Source organism: Bos mutus, chromosome 26 (genome assembly GCF_027580195.1).
Source record: "Bos mutus isolate GX-2022 chromosome 26, NWIPB_WYAK_1.1, whole genome shotgun sequence".
Classification (NCBI taxonomy): domain Eukaryota; kingdom Metazoa; phylum Chordata; class Mammalia; order Artiodactyla; family Bovidae; genus Bos; species Bos mutus.
In genome coordinates this window covers 12743781-12765664 of record NC_091642.1, presented here as the reverse complement: position 1 = coordinate 12765664, position 21884 = coordinate 12743781, and the positions used below count along the sequence as shown (strand labels likewise).

The 21884-nt window shown below is 43.0% G+C and overlaps 1 protein-coding gene and 1 pseudogene across 3 annotated transcripts; one reads left to right on the top strand and one right to left on the bottom strand.

Moving 5' to 3' along the window:
• Positions 1-2582: 2582 nt before the first annotated feature.
• Positions 2583-2875, bottom strand: LOC102272680 (10 kDa heat shock protein, mitochondrial pseudogene; annotated as a pseudogene).
• A 1690-nt stretch (positions 2876-4565) lies between these two features.
• Positions 4566-21841, top strand: DENND10 (DENN domain containing 10). Of its 3 annotated transcripts, XR_011462813.1 has the most exons (10): positions 4579-4691; positions 7005-7201; positions 8585-8664; positions 11552-11700; positions 12635-12746; positions 14679-14779; positions 16932-17039; positions 19053-19147; positions 20624-21134; positions 21223-21841. XR_011462813.1 is itself a non-coding variant. In XM_005902789.3 (9 exons), exons 1-9 carry the CDS (start codon positions 4637-4639, stop codon positions 20798-20800), a joined length of 1074 nt encoding a protein of 357 aa, XP_005902851.1. In that variant the 5' UTR covers positions 4579-4636; the 3' UTR covers positions 20801-21841. The 3 variants fall into 3 exon arrangements, 2 of the variants coding, with proteins under 2 accessions (XP_070220089.1, XP_005902851.1); XM_005902789.3 differs by having other exon boundaries at positions 20624-21841; XM_070363988.1 differs by lacking the exon at positions 8585-8664 and having other exon boundaries at positions 4566-4691; positions 6985-7201; positions 20624-21841.
• Positions 21842-21884: the final 43 nt, after the last annotated feature.

Sequence of the window (21884 nt, the reverse complement as noted above, 5' to 3'; positions counted from 1 at the left end):
AATAATGGAAAAAGTTATTTGTAAGGAAGAGTAGAAAGAGATATGAGAACCCGTGCCAGATGAATGAGAGATAGTTTCCCAAAATACAAGTCAGTGCCAACACAAATACATGACTGAATAACTAAATAGATGCAAGTGAATAGAGAGGTTTCCCGAGGAGAATTCTACATAATTTATATAGATACTTTGCCCTCAAGAGAGTGGAGCATAACCCTCCACTCTTGAGGTGTGGGCCATGCATAGTGACTTCTATCCAAAGAGAACAGCATAGACAAGGGGGAGGGGGGGTGACTTTACAACAAACACACCCTCAGCCAGGTGAGCGAGGTTTCTTATGATGTGATGAGACCTGCATTTGACCTCTGTGGTCTTCCTCCCCCTAAATGCATAACCCAGTCTTATCATGAAAAAAACATCAGACAACCCCTACCAAAGGGCAGTTTCCTCCTCAAAACTGTTAAGGTGATCAAAAACAAGGAAAGTAGAGGCAAGAGAACCCGAAGGACACATGTTGACTAAATAGCTTATCCTCACTAGAAACCCGAAACAAAAAGAATTAGGTAAAACTTATGGAAATCTGGGTTAAATATGGACTTCAGTTACTAACGTATCCACATTGGTTCCTTTGTAGTTCATTTTTTAGGTATGACAAATTTACTATTGTGATATAAGATGTTAATAATAGGAGAAATCGGGTGAGGAATATACAGTAATCTGGGGCTTCCCCGGTGGCTCAGTGGTAAAGAAGCCACCTATAATGCAGGAGACCTGGATTCAATCTCTGGGTCGGGAAGATCCCCTGGAGGAGGGCAAGGCAACCCACCCCAGCACTCAGAATCCCAGGGACAGAGGAGCCTGGTGGGCTACAGTCCGTGAGGTCCTGAAGAGTCGGGCATGACTGAGCAAGCACACTGGCATGCACGCATATATTAACCTCAGTATTACTGGTGCAACTTTTCTGGAAATTGAAAACTGTTCTAAAACAAAACATTTATCCCAGGTTTCAGCACCAAAAAATTTTTTTAATTAAAAATTATAAAATAAAATGTTTAAAAAATATGAGCAGAAATACATTTTAAGATGTATCACTGTAGGTAATAAATCTGTGGTCTTTAATGTTCTTTGAAAAATGCAAATAAAGATCAGAATTCATTTTAACTGCATTTTCCTTACTGAACTGTTTCTTTTTATGCGACACAGCTCCAAAGCTGGACTTCTTGGGGCCTAGGTTCTGCTCAGTTTCCAATATAAGCATCCTGAAACCCTGGAGAGTACAAGAATGACCTCCTCTTGGCGATGTTCTGGAAGCCTCTAATAGGTTGGAAGCAAGTTAACCATCAAGACAGTGTCAGGGTAGTTGACCGAACCCCCTTCCAGAGGTGACTTTCCAGTCCCCAGGCAGGCCTGGAATGCCTTAAAAGAGCTGCCACCCCGCCAAAGAAGTTCTTGGCTGACATGGTGCCTGATTGCTGCTTAAATCCAATTATTGAAACAGATGAAAAGAAGTGCCACACTTGGCACACAGGGACCCAGGCATTGGAACATTTGTGGAAAACACTGGGTCCCTTATCCACATGCTCAGACAGTTTGGGCATTTTCCAAACCCATATCGATGCCAATGACTTCTTACTCTTTTCCTGAGGAGCAAGGGATAAGCAGGCTGTGTGAACCAGACGCAGCAGGCCAGAGACCGCCATCCTTAGAGAAGCCTGCTGAGAAGCTTAGGCCTGGGGCTGGTGTCTGGGAAGTCGGATTTCTGGGTTGCTCCTACCATTCCCAGAATTGATAAGAACGACTGTCTGCGCCTGAATTATTCATACACGACGTGGGGTTCATGTTGAACACCTGTTTCCTTGTGAAAGCCTAGAATTTTGGTATGCGTTGGGCAGGAAGTGCCTCTGTGACCAGCCCTCAATAAGAACTGCGCGTCTCTAATGAGCTTCCCCGATGGACAACATTTCACATGTCTGTCACTATGCGTCACTGGAGAAGCCAAGTGCATCCTACATGACTCCACTAGGAGATGATTCTTGGAAGCCTGGACCTGGCCTCCTCCAACTGTCACCCCCATGCCTTTCCCCTTTGCTGTCTGGCTTGTATCCTCTAGCTATAATAAGTTACAGCCATGAGTACAGCTATGTGCTGAATCCCCACACGCTATTGAACCTGGGGTGGTCTTGGAGATGCTCTCCACGTCGGGGTGCCATCATTAGTTTATTATAAAGGAGAGACGTGGAAATTATTTACATGATGAAATATTTCAGTGGAATGGGCAGATGCCAATTCAATAGTGATTTATTTCAGTCTACAGGCTTCCCAGGTGGCACTAGTGATAAAGAATCCATCTGCCAATGCAGGAGGCATAAGAGACACAGGTTCAATCCCCAGGTTGGGAAGATCCCCTGGAGGAGGGCATGGCAACCCACTCCAGTATTCTTGCCTGGAGAATCCCATGGACAGAGGAACCTGGTGGACCTCGGTCCAAAGGGTCGCAGAGAGTCAGACGTGACTTAGCACCCACTTTTTTTTATTTTTTATTTTTTTATTTTTATTTTTTTATTTTTTATTTTTTTTTTTTACTTTTAAAGAATGTCACCACCTCTAAATGAAAAACAATCTTTGTCGACTAGAAATACTTTGGTGCCCCCATATTCTGGGAGAAGAAATTTATCTCCAACTTTCTTGGTAACTGATTGAATCTCTCTACCCCTTCCCTTAGAACCCAATCCAGCAACTACTACTGTTGCTTCCAATACTTTTCCTTGCAGTTTTTTTTGGAAGCATAATGCCACCACTGGTTAGTTTCTGCTGCACTCCTTTTAACTAATACTTGGACAAAGAAGGAAAGAAACTTCCTGAATGCCTGTCCTGCCATGACTCCAGCCACCATAGTTTAGTTCATTCTCTCCACAAGGCTACTCTTATCTATAACATTAGCATAAAGATTTTTCTTGGTCCAACCCTTATTAAGACAAACACAGAGGAAAATAAGATTAGCCCTATTTGATCACTAAGAAAACAAGCCCAGAGAAGATTGATTAAACAGCTATGAGGGGGCAGAGCTAGGATTAGAACTCAAGTTTGTGTTGCCACACCCAGCAGTCAGTTTTATCACCAAAAGTTGGGGTGCCTCTCCTCTCTCCACCCTCTGCTTCTTCCCCTTGACTCTGGAGAACCTGTCTGGCAGGTCTGGCCACACCAGGAAGTAAAAGGGGAGGGAGAAAATTCCAATCACACTTTGCAGAGACAACCTCTGCACTCCCTAGCCTGTCCCCCTTCCCTCCCGGTATATACCACCATCTCCTTCCAGTCCTTTGGTTCAGTATCTACTGGTCATCATCTCATCCTCATTTATTTTCTGAATGCTTCCAGAATGTGCCAGAGACTAAGGTGACACCAATGGGCCTTGGCCATAGGGGATTGTCCCTAACTCACTTGTAGAGGAAGTACTTAAGGTGCCCACAGCACAGCCACCTGAACAGGGCAAGGAAAGGTTGTGCTCTCATCCTGCCCCACCTCTGAGGCTTTTTTCTCTTTCCACAAATTTGCCTCTCTAGGTCTGAAGTCCCAGAAGCAATAGATCTGGTCATGTGTTCCCTCTCTTCTGTTTTCTCGCCTGTTGTGAGATGGTCACAGATAAGAACTGTGCTCTACCATCTTCCCAGCCTTTAGTCCACGTCACAGTCTGTTTTGCAGATGCCAGCGCACTGAGCAAAGGAAATCAAGTCTTACTGATTCTCAGTTCAGTTCAGTCACTCAGTCGTGTCCGACTCTTTGCGACCCCATGCATCGCAGCACGCCAGGCCCCCCTGTCCATCACCAATTCCCGGAGTTCACTCAAACTCACATCCATCGAGTTGGAGATACCATCCAGCCATCTCATCCTCTGTCGTCCCCTTCTCCTTCTGCCCCCAATCCCTCCCAGCATCAGAGTCTTTTCCAATGAGTCAACTCAGGACCCATCTCCTTGAGAATGGACTGGTTGGGTCTCCTTGATGTTTCTGAACTGTGGTGTTGGAGAAGACTCTTGAGAGTCCCTTGGACTGCAAGGAGATCCAGCCAGTCCATCCTAAAGGAAATCAATCCTGAAAACTCATTGGAAGGACTGATGCTGAAGCTGAAACTCCAATACTTTGGCCACCTGATGCGAGGAACTGACTCATTTGAAAAGACTCTGATGCTAGGAAAGATTGGAGGCGGGAGGAGAAGGGGACGACAGAGGATGAGATGGTTGGATGGCATCACCGGCTCAATGGACATGAGTTTGAGTAAACTCTGGGAGTTGGTGATGGACAGGGAGGCCTGGCGTGCTGCAGTCTATGGGGTCGCAAAGAGTCAGACACGTCTGAGCTACTGAACCGAACTGAACTGAACTGAGGAGGCGGAGGATGAAGATGTGTATTAGAGACAAGACACAGGACTCGAGGGTGAGGCGCCTGGGGCGAAAGTAAGTGGAGAGGCCAAAAGTCCAGGAAAGCGGGGAGGGCGGGGCCTAGAGGAGGGTGGGGGCGGGGCCTGGAGGGTGGGGCCTGCGAGCGGGTGGGGCCCCTGGGTGGGCGGGTCAGGAGGAGGGGTGGGGTCTACGGGCTGGGGAGCTAGGATCTGTGCTCTGAGGCGGCGGCGGCTGCGGCGGAAAATGGCTGCTACGGAGGCTGCGGAGACTCAGCTGATGCTCGGAGTCGGGCTGATCGGTGAGGACACAGGCACCCTGCCCCTCAGGCCCACACCCAGTTCCGTCTCCGCCTGGGCCCGGGGCGACCCCTGCTCCCGCGGCCCGCAGCACCGCCAGCGGTGGGGAGAGCACGGCCCCCTCCAATTTGGGCCTGGGCTAGGGACTGTGGGCCCACCTCCTCGGCGCAGGGGCCGGGCTTGCAGTCGGGCCCGTGCGCCGGCGGCCTTGTTTGGGGCTTGCCGGCCTGGGAGGCAGGGCGGGGGGACCCCGGAGACCTCCAGGGTTCTAGGAGGGAAGTCCTCCTGGGTGTTCTGGGCTGCAGACGAGCCTGGACGTGAAGGCTGACCGAGTTGCTCAGGCGAGGCCCCAGTGAGGCCGAGGGCAGCTTGCAGGCCTCACGACTGTGAGGCTGCAGGGCCGGGGTCCCTCTGAGCGATGCAGAGACGGGCGCCACCCCGGCGCCCGGCTGGCCCCGGTCATGTGATCGAGCGGTTTCGGACGCGGTGGCCTGCTGCAGGCCCGGGGTGCTGCGCATTCTGCATCGATTGTTTCCCGTTTGATTCTCACCTCGGCTCCAGGGGGTCTGGCTAATGTTTGATGCCCACTTCACGGAGCAGATGGAGGCCGAGGGTGTCATTTGTGCAAGAAGGCACACTAGGAAGTGGTGGACCCAGGATGGGGACCCTTGCAGTCTAGCCCCAGAGCCCCACCTCATACCAGGGGAGAATGCCTGCATCCGAAGAGAGAGGTCGTGCATGTAACATGTAGTATCATCATAGTGGGTGGAATCCCAGTTTCTTTTGAGGAAATCAATGTATAAGGAAGTGCGTTAGGATCTTTGGGCTGCTGGAAATGCATGCCCGAGCCTTGTGCGATGGTTTTTGAAGCAGCGTCCATCCTACAGCGACAGTGAGCACGCGGTTGGTTTAGGGGAACGTCTGCCGTTCTCTGCATGCCATTGTCCTTTGAAAAAATATTCTCCAGAGATTTTCACATATGCCTAAACCCTAGTGCACAAACAAGTTCCTTGGGTTTAGCAAAACTGGTGGAAATGTGACTAAATGTTGCTGATTATTTTCACTGTCTCAAAGGAGTGCATTTATCTGGGAACAGATTCTGTGTTCATTTCTAATGTGATTTTAAAACTGTTTCAAAACAAAACCTAAGTACCTAAGAGATCTTCCACTCTAGTGTTCTTGGGCTTCCCTTGTGGCTCAGCTGGCAAAGAATCAGCCCGCAATGCCGGAGACCTGGGTTCAATCCCTGGGTTGGAAAGATCCCCTGGAGAAGGGAAAAGCTACCCACTCCAATATTCTGGCCTGGAGAATTCCATGGACTGTATAGCCCATGGGGTCCCAAAGAGTCACTCACAACTGAGCAAGACTGAGCAATTTTCGTTAAGACTTCTTAGTCCTTGAAGGTACTTTTGAGTTAAGACTGAATTAAACCATGACTTTATCTGGTATCAGCAACGAAAAAGATGACTTACTGCATTTTCAATTCATTTAAAAAAATTTTCATGTTTACATAAATTTAAAAGGGTTTGGCTTAAAAATAATGGGGGTGAGTGGAACTCCTTCCCCTTATGACTGGAGGAGGACCAGGTGTTGATAATCGCTGAAGCTGAGTGATGGAGGTTCATTTTATCATTCTCTACTTTTTTTTTATACTTGACATTTTCATAGTAAAAGATTTTTTTTTAAAGTATGTAGATGAAAAACTGGATTTTTACTGGTATATGTACAGTTACTGTTTCTCTAAATTTTAGGCTGTTTTTTGCCTGGAGTTGTTTTTATTAGCAAATTGCTCCTATTTTGTTACTGAGGTATTGACTTTGGTGGTGAAACTTCATGTGTGACTGTTTAACCATTATTATTAAAATTTTAAATATAGACTTCATACTATCAGTGCATAGCATGATATAACAGAGATTTCCCCATTTTCTTAATTTCCAGTTTTCAAACAAACCCTATGTATTTATTAAACATACTTCCAACTAGATCGTAAGGTAAAGTGATTATAAGTTTATGAGAATTTGTATGGGAGGAGATAGGGAAGACCCTACCAAACCGCTAAAGCTACATTTTCATTCATGAATTGTTAGAAAAGCTTCTTACTCAGGTGGCCTAAAATTCAAGATCAGGGGAGCTAGCTAATGGGACCAGGAGAGGTAGGTGAGAACTGGGGGATGGGGGTGGGGATCTCACATGCTCTGGGTTTCTTTGTAAAATGGGGTGTTGAAACTGATTCCACGAAGTGCCTCTAAGTAACCAATCAATTCACTTCCTTGCTGCTGTTTGGCATTCTCACAGTGACCATCTTTCCACCGTAGAAAAGGACACAAATGGAGAAGTTCTGTGGGTGTGGTGTTACCCTTCCACCACAGCTACTTTAAGGAATCTGCTGCTGAGAAAATGCTGCCTTACAGATGAAAACAAACTGCTCCATCCCTTCGTCTTTGGTCAGTACAGAAGAACATGGTTTTATATCACAACAGTTGAAGTTCCAGATTCTTCCATTTTGAAAAAGGTATGACTGTAGGAGGGTCAACAAAATGGAAAAATATTTAAAGTGATGTAAGATTATTCCAATAACCCTTAGCTTTAGACTTCCTCATTCATAATATGTTTTGGGAAAATATTAAATATATGATTTTAGTTGTGAATGTTCTCTTTGACATTTCACTCTCAATCATTATATTGATTGGTATATATATATATTGTTTGATTGACCTGTGGTTGGTATAGAGAAGCTTTTCCCAGGTTACACTTGGATGGAGTAGAAATGTAGAAAAGTTTTCAAAGCCTTGACTCTGATTAAAAGTGAGAAGAAGTAATTTTCCATAATTAAAAACTATTTTGAAGGATATAATTATCCTGGATAAGAAAACTTTTTTATTGGTTTATGTTTGATAAGGGGATGTTAAGAATAGAGAGGATAACTAAGGAAATTTGTGTGTTCAGTAGACTTTGTGTGTGTGTGTCATTTGATATGGACACCATCAAGGTGACAGGCTAAAAGCCAGTAAGTATGTGGTCATTTTGGACTTTCCTAGTCCCGCACAACCAAGAGGTTTTCTCAGAGAAAAGAATATTGGTACGGAGTGGCTGAGCCCCTGGTCGGTTTCCGGGTGAAGACTTCTTTTAGCATTTCGGGGCTATTTCTGTAGTCAGTCACCAGATGGTTTGAAGCATGTTCAGGATACCAGTTTAAATGTAAGGAATTACGTTTAAAGTAACAGGAAGGCAACAATTTAGAAACTGTAAGAGGTTTAAGACAAAACAGAGATTAATAATTAGAAAATGTGAATTGTAAAAAGATACTAATGGAAATAATAGGTATATGATGATCAGAAATTTGTATGTATAGTAATAGAGGCATATAAATAAATGAAGGTTATAACAATGCCCTTTAGCCTATATAACACCCTACAGAGAATTGACTATTTGGGGAACTGTATGATTTTTACTGAAACATATATATGTTGTTTTCCATCCTTCTATTTCATTAATGAAAAATAGTCAGTAAGTGGTAGGTCTGATATAGCATTCCTAATTCTGCTTTGATGAGGATGGGGGTTTTAAATAAAAACTCACATTTCTGATATTTGAAATATTTTTATGTTTTTGAGGAAAAGAATTCTAACTAAAAGGAAATTAAATATATGTATATATAATTTTTATGTGTGTATATATATACATAAAATATTTTTTATGTGTGTATATATATATTTGTAAATAGTATATACACATAAAAGTATAAAGAGGCAAGTGAGGACTTGTTACTTGTTTTGGTCTTTTCTTTTTAATGCTGGTTTGTCTTATACAAGAGGCTTGTTAGGATGTAGTAATAAAGATTAATTCTATTAAAGTGTCTTTAAAGAGTGTACTTTTTTTTGTTTGTTTTGGACAGGTGACTCATTTTTCTATTGTTCTGACCGCCAAAGATTTTAATCCAGAGAAATATGCCGCCTTCACTAGGATATTGTGTAGGTCTGTATGAAAACTGTATTAAATGCTAATATACAAAAATGAGGATCTTACTCAATAGTCATGTAGCAGATTTCTACATGAGGAAGCATATTTCAGCCTTCTGTTTGGACACTTTTATAAAGAGGCATTTTGTCTTACGTCTATGGTACTGCTCCTGTTATCAGGGGAAATGATAGATGGGGGGAGAAAAGGCAGTTTGCACAACTGTTGTAGGTGCTGGGTATTTTGAGTCACTTGCCACTTTTGGTATTTTACTTCCGCTCATTTCCAAGCTGGAACCTTCCTTGGGATGGAAGTGGTAAGCTGGTTCATCTGTGTCAGGCTGTGTGTGGGAGTCATTGGGGAAGGCTAACAGGCATTTTGAATTATGCTTAAGGACAGGAAAATATTTTTAGCTGGAATGCTGAGGAGCTGAGAAACTGATGAACTGGTTAATCATGATTCAAGTGGACTCCTTCAGTTTCGCAACTGTTGAAAAAATTAATCTGAAGTATACTAGTTTACTTTCTTGCCTTGATAAGTGTATCTGGTGAAATTAATGAAATCTCTTATATGTGAGAGACATTATCTTTTTCTTTAAACAAGACTTTTGCAGGGTTTCGGGTTTTGCTTTTTTTTTCCTTCTAATATTGTCACTAGATAGAATTATAATTCTATCTAGTGACAGTGTTATGTAATAACCTCAGGTTTACATCCAGTATGTAGATTTTTATGGGGGGCGGGATAAGAGGTGTTGTTTTTGTTTTTCACACTATAAGCCTGATAAATGGTTGCATTTTTGCCATTTTTATATACGTATACACACACGTACACACAGTCTAAGAATACCATCTCATGATCTAAATGTTACAGTTAGGTTGTATTTTGACAAAATGAAGTTTTACTGTTTTTGCAGTCAGCTGTGATAAGAAAAACTTGTTGCTCTCCATGAGATAAATTCCGGGAGTGTGGCTCACTGTGGAATAGACACATTTGTCTGCAAATAAGGCACTGACACAAAGGGAGATTGTTACTGTTAGGGTCACCATCCAGAAGCCGTGGACTAAAGCCACTGCAGAGGTGTTTGAACAAACGGTGGACTCCATTTCATTTGAGTCAAGGTTAGGTTACTCAACTGAATTCACTGGGAAGTATTCTGGGCCCTCTGGGCCTCCAAAGGCCGGGTAGCTTTAGACCGTACTTCCTGCCCTGGAGGAAGCCCAGAGGGTTTCTCAGCTTGTGCCGTGCTGTGACATTGTCACACTCTGAATTCTCTCCTCCTGTCACAGTTACAACAGGAATGCGGACTCAAGCTGATGCCAGCCACTTCCTCTGCCCGCCCCCTGCTAACACCCTCAAGTGTTTGCCCTGGCACCTGTCCACACCCCCGTGCTCTCTGCACACACACTCAGTCTCCCCACGAACACCTGTGCCTCTTTACACACACAGAGATAAACACTTTTTCACTTTCTCTCTTTTATTTTGATTAAGGTATAGCTGATTTACAATGTTGTGTTAGTTAGAAAAGCACTTTTTGATGGCGGGAAGGCGCCCTCTCCCATTTCTGGTGAGAGGGGCCCTTCACGGCACGCTGCACACAGTGGCCGGGGAATCCCCACATGGCGGGGTCCATTCCCTCTGTGGGATCTGGGCCCACTGCCATGACCCCTGTTTATAATTTTAAATTAATTTTTTTAATGAAATTTTATTTTATTTTTAAAATATGTAATCATTTTAATGGTGCCGTTTGGTTTTCTGCTCTGCTTTGGTGGTGGTAATGTAAGCACATAATAAAAAGAAATGCAAATAACACCAAAGGGTGTACAGTGAAGTCTAAGTCCCCTTTTCCCCCAGTTCCCAGTCCCCAGTTCTTCCTCCTGACCCCCTACCCCAGGGCAGCTCCTGGACTTGCCTTCCTTATGTCTTACTGGAGCTGTTTTCTTCATCTGTAAGCCCTGGATGAGTTAATGGGGTTGACTGTTTTCTATATGTGACAGTTCACCATATTCATTATCCTCTGCCTCTTTTTCCCCAGGGTGTGCACAAAAATAATTTAAAAACACTGACAGTTGATGAAATTTAATAAGCAGTTAAATCCCATGCTTTTTTTCACCTAATCTACAATAAATATAGTTTTCAAGTGAACTTGTCTTAAACAGTTATTTTATGTTCATCCCAATTTTGTACCCCTTCAGCTACTAAAATGCCCAAGTAGACCCAGACCTGCTTCTCTAGAAGAATTCACAGTTTCTCACAGGAAGAGATTGCAGGAGAGGGGCCTGATTTCACATGTGAGCTGTAAATGAGCTGGCTTCCTGTCAGCATTTTCTGGACCTTCTTAATTTAATGAATGTATCTAGTGTGTATTTATCACCAGAAATTTAGAGGAGTTTGATTTCTTAATTATCTAAATATAGCTACCTCTGAGAACTCCAATAGTAAATATATGTTCTACAACTAATTGCTGCTTTCTCTGTGGGCAATGCACAAACTCCTTTCTTATGAAAGGAAATCCAACAATAAAACAGAGTTGTTATGCCCAACGACACCACCTGTGAATGTAAGACATAAAAACAGATAAGGATACAGTATTCTTGAGAACAGTGGGGCCTCAGGAAGTCCTTAGTTCATTCTCCTGCCTAAGGACCTCAGCCGGCCTCCGCAGATGTAACGAGAGCTGACTTCACAGAACTGTTGAACGTTTCTCCAGTGGTGGTTTTATTTTTCTAATATATTTTCCAAGTAAATTTATAGAAGTAACCATGTCATGAAAAGATGCAGGCATTCAGAAGTGTGTTAGCAAGTTGGCTCAGGTTCTTTAGAACGTACCCATGCCTGGCCTTGGTACGTTACTCCAGGTGGTCCATGCTAACTAGAAGCACGCTTGCTTTTTTGTCCTTTCTCACAGAATGTACCTGAAGCATGGGAGTCCAGTTAAGATGATGGAAAGTTACATCGCAGTTCTCACGAAGGGGATATGCCAGAGTGAAGAAAATGGCTCTTTCCTTAGCAAGGACTTTGATGCCCGAAAGGCATACCTTGCGGGTTCCATCAAAGGTAAAAAAAAAAAAAAAAAGATGCAAAAAAGAAACAAAAACCCATCCCAACAACAACAAAACCCCAGGCCAAGGACAGTCTCGCATTAGAGTGTTATTTCCTCTTTCCACATGTTTTCATCTACATGATATTCGTTTCCTGTGCGGGAAGGTAGTTCTCCATTTCCTTATGTGGTTAGAACTCTGTCAGGAAAGCAGACTTGTGTGGTGTTTCTTTCCATGTGATTCCAGCTGTCTATAGAGAGTTCTTTTCATCTGTATGCTGAAGTTCGCAGGTCGAAGTCTCCACTGACTTCTGTCGTTTTCCTTTCCTTAGATCTTAGCAGTGACCTCTTCCTCCTGGGGAGCTGAAGCCCCCGCCCCAGTTCCCAGTCTAACTCCCTGCCTCTCCTCGCTGGAAGGTCCAGCCTAGAGCTGAGCCGAGAGTTTGTATCCTTAAACAAGGAAAGAAAGAGGATTCCGCGGCTGATGCTGGCCTTCATTCTCATCCCTGATCCCACTGTTTCTTATGGTTTCTAAGCATCCCTGTTGAGGTATTAGGTGTTTGTCCAGCTGTCTCTCACAAGGACTTGTGCAGTGATGAGTATGTAGGTTTGGGGGATCAGTGAACCTTTTTTCTTAAGCTTTGACGACCCCAAAGATGGTGATTCCCTTCATATAATTCCCCTTTCTTGTGAATCTGGCTTTACCTCTGCACCCAGCATCCAGTCCCTTGTGGGAGTGGGTGTAGCTACCGTAACACCCATCCTGGGGAGCAGATGTATGGAGTGATATGACCATCCACCAACTAAGGTGCTTCTGTACTTATAACATTTACTGAAATTTATTCTCTGTTTTGAAAATAATTATGCATTCGTGTGATAAGAATCATTTCTGATAAAAACTTGATTTCCTTATATAATGTTTAATGCACTCACAATTTTTTTTGTTTTAAGACATTGTATCTCAGTTTGGAATGGAAACTGTTATCTTACACACAGCACTGATGCTAAAGAAAAGAATTGTCGTCTATCACCCCAAAATAGAAGCTGTCCAGGAGTTTACCAGGTATGATCTCTTATCATTAAAAAGTGTAAACTTTGTTGGCAGCCACTTTGGGGTCCTCTGTGTCCCTGTTGGTTTTCATGTTGGAATAAATAAGATATGTTAGTTTAGGGGTGAAATGCCACTTTGGTTTAGATTTCGTATTCAAGGTCACTGAGTTTGAACAGATTCTTCTTTAAATTTTGAAATATGAACTAATATTTTGGAGCAGGAAGTTTGCAGACATTCCCTTGCCAGATAGTAGATATCAGCCTTGTAGCCATATGCTTTCTGTCCCAATTACTCAACTGCCATGGGTTGCATAAAAACAGCCATGGACAGCCCATGCATAAATGAATGAGCATGACTGTGTTCTGGTAAAACCTTATGTGCAAAGGAGGGCAGCACACTCATGGGCCATAGTTGCCTGACCCCTGTTTTTGGCAAGTTGTTCTTCCATTCAGTTTTATCCCAGACTCTTATTTATATAGTAAATATAGATTTGTTTTGTTTTCTTTGCCAAATCTAACTTAGATTTATTCTTAGATTCTTTTGTAAAAGCAGAGGAGCTAGCATTTATGCCAATCACTGTATGTGAGGCATTGTGTAAGTCACTTGGATGTATTAGACTTACTCACGAGAAGAACCCTGGGAGGAAGTGTGACTGCCCTGTTTATAGATAAGCAGATCGAGGCTAAGTGGTTAGATACTGAGAAGAAAAAAGGCTTGCTAGGCAGAAAGACCTGGGGTAAAGTCCTGGGAGACAACTTCTTAGCCTTGTGACCACGTAAAGGATATGTAATGTTTCTACACCTCAGTTTCTTTATCTGTGAAATGAAGCTGGTAATACCCGCCTCATAAGCTTGGTTTCAGGACTGGAAATAATTTGTGTAACATGCTCAGCACGTGCCTTGCACATAGTGTGCACTCGAGAAGTGATTACGGTTGTAAGGATGGTGCTTGCCTCAGGTCACAGTAATGGGACCAGAATTGTCATCCTGCTCTCACTCCCCAAGTCTGTGTTTTTCCACCCATTTGCCCTCTTCCTCTACATTTATGCTTCTGAAACCTGAGTGTCCTCAGTTTCTGAGATGTCTAGTGGGCCACCAGAGGGTTCACAAAACCACAGGCGCATCAACGCATACTTCTTCCTGAACGAAGTAGCTGTCTCACTGGAAGTTTTTTAAGAAAACGTATTTTCGTATAAAAACAAACACAAAGTAGTTTGCAAGTTTGGCTGGAATTTTAAATATGAAATGGGAGGCTTCAAAAAAATTTCTTGCTTGTAGGGCCCACTTTGGATCTTACCCCCAGACTGCTTCTGTGGCAGCCTGCAGAGTGGGGCATTGGGAAGAGCACTTTATTATTATTGTTATTGTTTTGGCTGCCCTATGAGGCGTGTGGGATACTCCCTGAGCAGGGATGGAACACGCACCCCCTGCAGTGGAAGACAGTCTTAACCACTGGACCATGGGGGAACACTTTAAAAGCATCATTCCCCAACTATGGAGATCTTTTGAAACTAATACCTTCAGTTTTTTGTAGCTTATCTGACCCAAAAAGTTGTGTTTAAAACACTTGGGCTTCCCTGGTGGTTCAGTGGTAAAGAATCCACATGCCAATACAGGATACTCAGGAATTGGATCCCTGGGTCAAGAAGATCCCCTGGAGAAGGAAACGGCAACAGTCCAGTTTTCTTGCCTGGGAAATCCCATGGACAGAGGAGCCTAGCGGGCTACAGTCCACGGGGTCACAAAGAGTCGGACACGACTGAGCAACTAAACAACAGCAAAACGCTGCATTAATTTACTCTGAAGCCTCGAGGTGTTGGCACAGTGAGCGTTTGTTCTTCTGCATCCGGAAGCCAGTTTCCTCCCGCAGAAGAGGAGGGAACAGGATGGGCGGAGTCTCAGGGGTGGGCTGGCAGCCATCTGTGTTCTCACTTTGACTCCCCAGGACTCTGCCTGCCCTGGTATGGCATCGGCAGGACTGGACCATACTTCACTCCTACGTGCACCTGGATGCCGATGAGCTGGAAGCCCTACAGATGTGCCCAGGTAGGCAGCAGGCTCCCAGGGGAGGAGAGGCTCGGCTTTAACCAGGGTTGTTGTTTGTTTGCAGGGGGATTTTGTTTTGTTTTAATTTTAGAGCATTCCTAAGGGGAATGTTGGGCTTTCCTGGTAGCTCAGTTGGTAAAAATCTGCCTGCAACGTGGGAGACCTGGGTTCAATCCCTGGGTTGGGAAGATTCCCTGGAGGAAGGCATGGCAACCCACTCCAGTATTTCTGGCCTGGAGAATCCCCATGGACCAAGGAGCCTGGCGGGCTGCACTCCATGGGGTTGCAAAGAGTTGGACGTGACTGAGCAACTAAGCACAACAAGAGGAATGTTGATTATTTATTGTTTCTTTGGTAAATGCAGCCAGTTGTTTTTTCCCTTAAAAAGTTTTTTTAATTAAAAAAATTTGTACACCTGAAACTAATAAAACATTGTAAATCAACTATAATAAAAATTATAAAATTTTAAAAAATTGTGATAAAATACACAAAATCACCTAAAAGTTAGCACCGTTTTCATTTTCCTTTTTATGAAGTGGGGCATGTTTCAAGACTTGTGGGGTCTTAGTTCTCTGAGCAGGGATTGAGCCCATACCCCCTGCAGTAGAAGCATAGACTTAGCCACTGGACTGCCAGGGAAATCTTCCTCATGGTATCTTTTGATGAATAGAAATCTTAATGTGTTGGGATGTTTTTAGACTTATGATTTTATCTTTTATATTTTGTTTAAGAAAATTTCTATCCCAATGGCAGAAAGATGTTCTCCTATATTTTCTTATAAAACTTTATAAAGTTTTTTCTTTCCCATTTAAGTCTTTAATCTACCTGGAATTACTGTTTTTGTAGGTAGGGTGTGAGTTTCACTATTTCAGTTTTTTCCATCTGGATAGCAACTTGGCTCAGGAACACTGAATAGTGTCCTCTCTCTCCAGGAATCTGCAGTATCATTTTTTTATATTTTATATATGATTTTATATATCATAGAAATCATGGTTTTATGAATCATATTTGATACATGATTTTGGTCATCATCATATATATCACATTTTCTTAAACCGAGGGAATCTTTGTCTGGGTGCTCTGTGGTAGGTTTTTTCTTTTGTTACTGCCATTGTTTTTTAAATGTCCTCACTTGGTAAAGTAAAATTGGTCCAAAAAACAATTTCTTTTCATTGTATTGCTCTGTGAAATCTAAAGTCAAGGAACCTTTGTTTTAACACCAGTTCAAAAAGTCTGCTAATTCTTATTTATTTATTTATTTATTTTTGGCTGTACTGGATCTTCGCTGCTGCACCCAGGCTTTCTCTAGTTGCAGCGAGCGGGGTTCACTCTCCAGCTGCGGTGCGCAGGCTTCTCATTGCGGCGGCTTCTCTTGTTGCGGCTCATGGGCTCTAGGGCACACAGGCTTCAGTTGTTGCGGCCCACGGGCTTAGCTGTCCCATGGCATGTGGAGTCTTCCTGGAGTAGGGTCAAACCCGTGTCCCTTGCATTGGCAGGTGGATTCCTAACCGCTGGACCACCAGGGAAGTCCAGTCTGCTGATTCTTGAGTTGCTTTGATTCCTCTAGTGTTTATTGTATCTGATCTAAAGTTGGTGACGATGATGCTATTTCCTCCATGCTATCCCTGAGGAACCTGAGTGTTTGGTTGTGACTTCTTGGCGATAGAGACCTGGGAGGGGACAGTGGTCAAGAGAATCCTTGCTATACACTGTTTTCTCTATCATTCTCTTTTAAAGATTCTATTTTTTATTTGGCTGCACAGATAAAGACTTGTGGGATCTTAGTTCTCCAAACAAGGATTGAACCCAGGACCCAGCAGTGAAAGCACCAAGTCCTAACCGCTGGACCACCAAGGAATTCCCTCTGTCATTCTTGACCCAAATAGCAACAACTAAAAAGCTGATTCTTTATTTCAGCCTTCTTCCTTGACGTAAAATCTAATTTGGGGACATTCTGAGGGGTTTGTGAGTTTCTTCAGACAGTTGGCAATAATGTCACCTTGAGAAATACCACGGATACAGCTTAAATGCCCTGGATAAGTAACACAGAGAAGAAAAGCAGCTGACGAGCTCTTAGACTCACTCCCGTTTTGGCATGTTCACAGTGTGATTTCCTCCTTCTCCAGTAATGCTGATCCTCCCTGTAACACAGGTTACATCGCTGGATTTGTGGACTTGGACGTGAGCAATAGATCAGACCTGTACGATGTGTTTGTGAATCTGGCAGACAGTGAGATCACCATCACCCCGCTCGCAAAAGGTTAGTTCTCTGTTCTCTGTTGTTGACACCAGATATAAGCCAAGCAGTTGTATTTTTTTAGGCTGATTCTCATTATTTAAATACTAAGTACTCACCTGTTGTGCTGGATGGATTTTTCTGTGTCTAGAACACAGCACTCATTCTAGTAGACCTAACGGTTAAGGGTACGTATGAGTGCTTATGCTGTATGGCATATGTATATTAGTAAGGTCAATGGTCTATTCATCTTGTTTCTCCACTTTTCTGTTTAAACAAAGTGTATTTGATATCTATTGCTGCATAACAGATTACTACTAAACTTTGTGATTTAAAACACCAAATACTGATTATCTCAAAGTTTTGGTGGGCAAGAATTTAGGAGGGACTTAGCTAGGAGGTTCTGGCTCAGGGTCTCTCATGAGGTTTTAATCAAGATATTGCCAGGGCTGCAGTCAAATGAAAGCTCAGCTGGAGTGAAGAGGACCCCTTTCCAAGCTTGCTCACATGGCTGTGGACAGGCGGCCTCACCACAGGGGCCTTTCCCTAGCACAGCTTGAGTGTTCTCAGCACGTGACTGTTGGTCACCCCAACAGTAATTCAAGACAGAGGGGCCACGATGTCTTGTGCAACCTAGTCTGGGAAGTCACATACCGTCACTTCCTCCATATTCTATTTGTTAAAGCAGGTCATTAAGGGAAAAGAATTTACCTCATGTCCACCTCATGAAGGACAAAGTGTCAAAGAGTGTGCAGACATCTGTCACTACACAAGGGTTGAATGTGACTCCTGTGTGGAAAATCTTTTTGAACAATGTCTCAGTAAACACCAGGGAATGAATATTCTTGGAGGCTAAAGACCCAGGACATTGTGAAGTTTTGGTTTTAGGTGAGAATTACCTGTAACAGCTTTTGTGTTGTCATTTTCTCTTTCTCCTAAAATTGGGAGCAGCTGAATGCTAGCCAGTGAGGGATATTTGTTAGCTGGGTTCTGATTATGTGAGGTTTTATCTAGCAACCTCCAATTAATAGAACTAAAACTTGTTTTCTCTTAATTCACTTGGAAATTACAAACATAATACATATTCATGGTGAAAAATTCAAAATATAGTATCAGGGTTTTAGGAGATGTTGCCTTTTATAAAGCTGGAGTGGTAGAAATCTAGCTGTGGCCAGGGCCACTGAAACTGCTGAAGCGTTAGGACCAGGCAGAAACTGCCGCTCCCTGCTGTCCCCTGCTGTCCTGAGTCAATAAAATGGGCTTGTCCCCGTGGAGCCTGTCCCTCTTGAGTGTTAAACCGAAATCTCTGTTAACCTTCTTGCTGCAGAAAATAGCAATGTAGATACTGGGTTGGCCAAAAAGTTCATTACCGAAAAACCTGAATGAACTTTTTGGTCAGCCGTAATTACTGTAACTTAGGTTGCTGCCGTGGCTCATTCCTAAGGGCCTTTACACCGTGATTGTTGAGATGCTTCTGCAGAACTGACAGGAAGCACGGCTTTCACAATATTCCTGCCAGAAAGATAAACATGAATTCCCAACTGTGAAGACGGGGACAGGAAAGTCAGGCTCTTGGCTTACAACCTACACACAGTCAGTTTTCATTAGGTTTTTGTCTAGAAAGAAAAAATTGTCATCAGAATTCTGGTTTGGCGTTGGTGTATTTTTACTGTGGACATGAAGTACATAAATCATGATTATGCCTTACCTCCTGTTGTGTCGTCGTATTTGTGTGAGGTCAGTTCAGTTCAGTCGCTCAGTCGTGTCCGACTGTTTGCGACCCCGTAGACTGTAGCACACCAGGCCTCCCTGTTCAACACCAACTCCCGGAGCCTACTCAAACTCAATGTCCTTTGAGTCAGTGATGCCATCCAACCATCTCATCTGTGTGTAGTAACAGGATGGAGATGTGGGGGCTTGTCAATTGTTTTTTCAGAATCCCCTCTGTATAGTCGTTTGGGTTGTCATGTAGATGATTATTTTTCATTTTGTAAATGTCTAAACATTCACATAACATATTCTTCTTGATCTCACCAGAGGCCATGACAATGGGCAAACTGCATAAAGAAATTGGTCAGTTAATTGTCCAGTCGGCAGAAGATCCAGAGAAGTCAGACAGCCAAGTTATACAGGTAATGCTTTCATCTTCCCACCAACGGTGTCCCAAAAAGGCATCTTTGGGCAGCGGCAAGTTATCTGCTGTCCATGTGACCAGAGTGAAGTGACTGGAGAGGTCCATGGGCAGCTGCTCAGATGAGGTCTTCAGGATAGACCCGATGAAGATGAGCCAGTTAGTCGCCAGGCTCCACGGGGAGACGGGTACAGGGGGCTGGTGCCCAAATCAAGCAGTTGTTGTGAAAGCTATAACCACTGAGTGGTGAGAGGGGCCACAGGTTTGGTGGGCACTTGCCAGCAACGCCGTTCTCTTCAGTGCTGGTGGCCCATCCAGCTGTGGCTGGGAGGGGTGGGTGGGTTTTGTCCTGAGAACCCAGATTCTTGAGACTGTACTACTGGACAGATGGTCATTACCCACCCATTCCACCATCGACATTAGAGTGAAAACAGTGTTGGTGAAATGTATAAATTTGAGTTTTGAATTACAGTGTTTTTCATGGACTAAAAGTGATCCATAGATGGTTCACTATAACGTATGATGTAGTGCCTGGTATGTATTCTGAATTCAAAAATATCCGAATAAATTAATGATGTCACCAAACCAGGAAAGAGACATGACTTTAATGCGAGCCCTGCTGAGTCCTCAGCCACCCAAAGGGAATGTCAGTCTGTGAAGGGGAAGGAAAGCCTGTGTGGCTGGTGCTGGGCTGCTCATCCCAGGCAGGAGGGGACTCTGGGAAGAGATTTGTTCTAAAAACAATAGCAGATTCCTCAAAGAGCCAAACACAGCATTAATAGAGATTTGGTAATTCTATATTAAAAATTGAAAACAGGAACTCAAATAGATATTTATGTACCCATGTCCATAGCAGCATTATTCACAATGGCCAAAAGGTGAAAACAGCCTAGATGTTCCTCAGCAGACGGATGGGTCAACAACATGTAGTGTGCACATATGGTGGGATGTTAGCCTTAGAATGAAGCGCTGACGTGTGCTACAGCATGCATGAGCCTTGAAAACATTATGCTGAGTGAAATACGCCAGTCACAGAAGGACAGATGTTTTGATTCCACTAGTACCTATTAATAGAATAGGCAAGTTCATAGAGGCAGAAAGTACAATGGTGATTGCCAGGGTCTAGAGGGGCGGGTGGGGGGTTACTGTTTAATGTGTACAGAGTTTTGGTTTAGGATGATGAAAAAGTTCTGGGAATGGGTAGTGGTGATGGCTGCACAACATGACGAAAGTACTTAAACGCCACTGAGTTGTGCACTTCAAAAAAAAAAGGTTAAAATATTCCCCCCACCCTGACCACTGCTGCTGTGCAAAGTTAGCCGTGCCATATATTTTTTGTTGTTTTAAATTGGTTTCATTTTTTATAGTTTACAAATAAAATAAGTCTGATAAACTTAAAAAATAGCAGGAAAATTTCTGGAGAGCTATTCAAATTTTTGGACACTAGCGTATTATATATTTTCCTATTCTATTAAAGGATATCTCCCTAAAAACAAAAGAAATCTTCACCAACCTGGCTCCATTTTCAGAAGTTTCGGATGATGGAGAAAAGCGAGTGCTCAATTATGAGGCACTAAAGCAAAGACGATTTCCACCAGCCACAGAAAACTTCCTCTACCATCTAGCAGCCGCAGAGCAAATGCTGAAAATCTGACGGTGGGACAGAATGTGTCACGGATGACTGATGTAAAGCCCTGGCACCATGACTCTCCATTCACTATGTAAAATACTGGAAATGACCAAGAAAATGTTACACTTTTAATGTTTTATTTGAAAGCATTGTAATTTGACCTGAAAAAGCACTGAAACACACATGAAAACACTTCTGATTTCCTCCTGATTAATTTCATGCCTACTCTCAATGTTTACAAAGTGCTGTAACCACCTATCTGGGTAACTTTATAAAAGCCCGTCATCCCGGGGTAAGAGCAGAGCAGCTCTGTCAAGTTCTCCTGCAAATCGCAGCAAATCTGAAGGCCTTCATTATTGTAAGTTCCAGTTTATCTCATTGTGTAACCACAAACTAATGGTTTATTTTCGGAAAGCTGCCTGAAATTTTGCTTTGAATTCTTCTAGGAAGAACTTTAATTCCTCATGAGGAACTCTACTTTCTGAGCCAAACTACTAAGTTCTCTGCAGAACCGTCTAGAAGATCATTCAAAAGACCCTGCAGTTGCACTTTCTTGTAAAAGAAATTTTTTTCTTAGCCTTTGAATATTTTGCCTATATTACAAGGGTTTTGCCTAGATTTTATACTTGAGTAGACAACTTTAATAATCCATATTTATACTGTCTCAGAGGTAAGCATTTGGCAAATTTAAGCCATGAGTACTCTTTAATTAACCTAGTTGCTAGCAATATTCTTTTGAAAAAAGAGGCCAGTCCTTATGTAGTAGCATAAGAGAAGAAGCCCATTTTGAATATAAATGTCTGTCTGACTGAAAGCAACCTTATATAATTGGTGAGGGAGTATGAGAATTAACTTCTCGTAAAGGCCAAAACCAGAGAATGTCTTCAAACGACGTCAGTAAAAATAATTTGGCCACATGTGAAGGTATCCATTCTCATTTAGTTAGGTACCTTTTTCATAATTGGAGACCTAAAAATTGCAAAGCAAGCATGGGGGTCTAAATTACGTTTTGTTATATGTATTCATATTAATTATGACAGGTTATTTTTTTCACTTAGTACTCTTGTCCTCAGAAATCTTAACCAGAAAAATGTTTGCAGAAAAACTT

What these genes read in the sequence shown, in the direction of transcription:
- DENND10 (XM_005902789.3), top strand. Translation starts at nt 4,637, where the DNA reads ATGGCTGCTACGGAGGCTGCGGAGACTCAGCTGATGCTCGGAGTCGGG. An exon ending in GCTCGGAGTCGGGCTGATCG is followed by an intron (nt 4,692 to 7,004) that starts GTGAGGACACAG and finishes TTTCCACCGTAG; the next exon opens with AAAAGGACACAAATGGAGAA. An exon ending in CCTTGCGGGTTCCATCAAAG is followed by an intron (nt 11,701 to 12,634) that starts GTAAAAAAAAAA and finishes TTTTGTTTTAAG; the next exon opens with ACATTGTATCTCAGTTTGGA.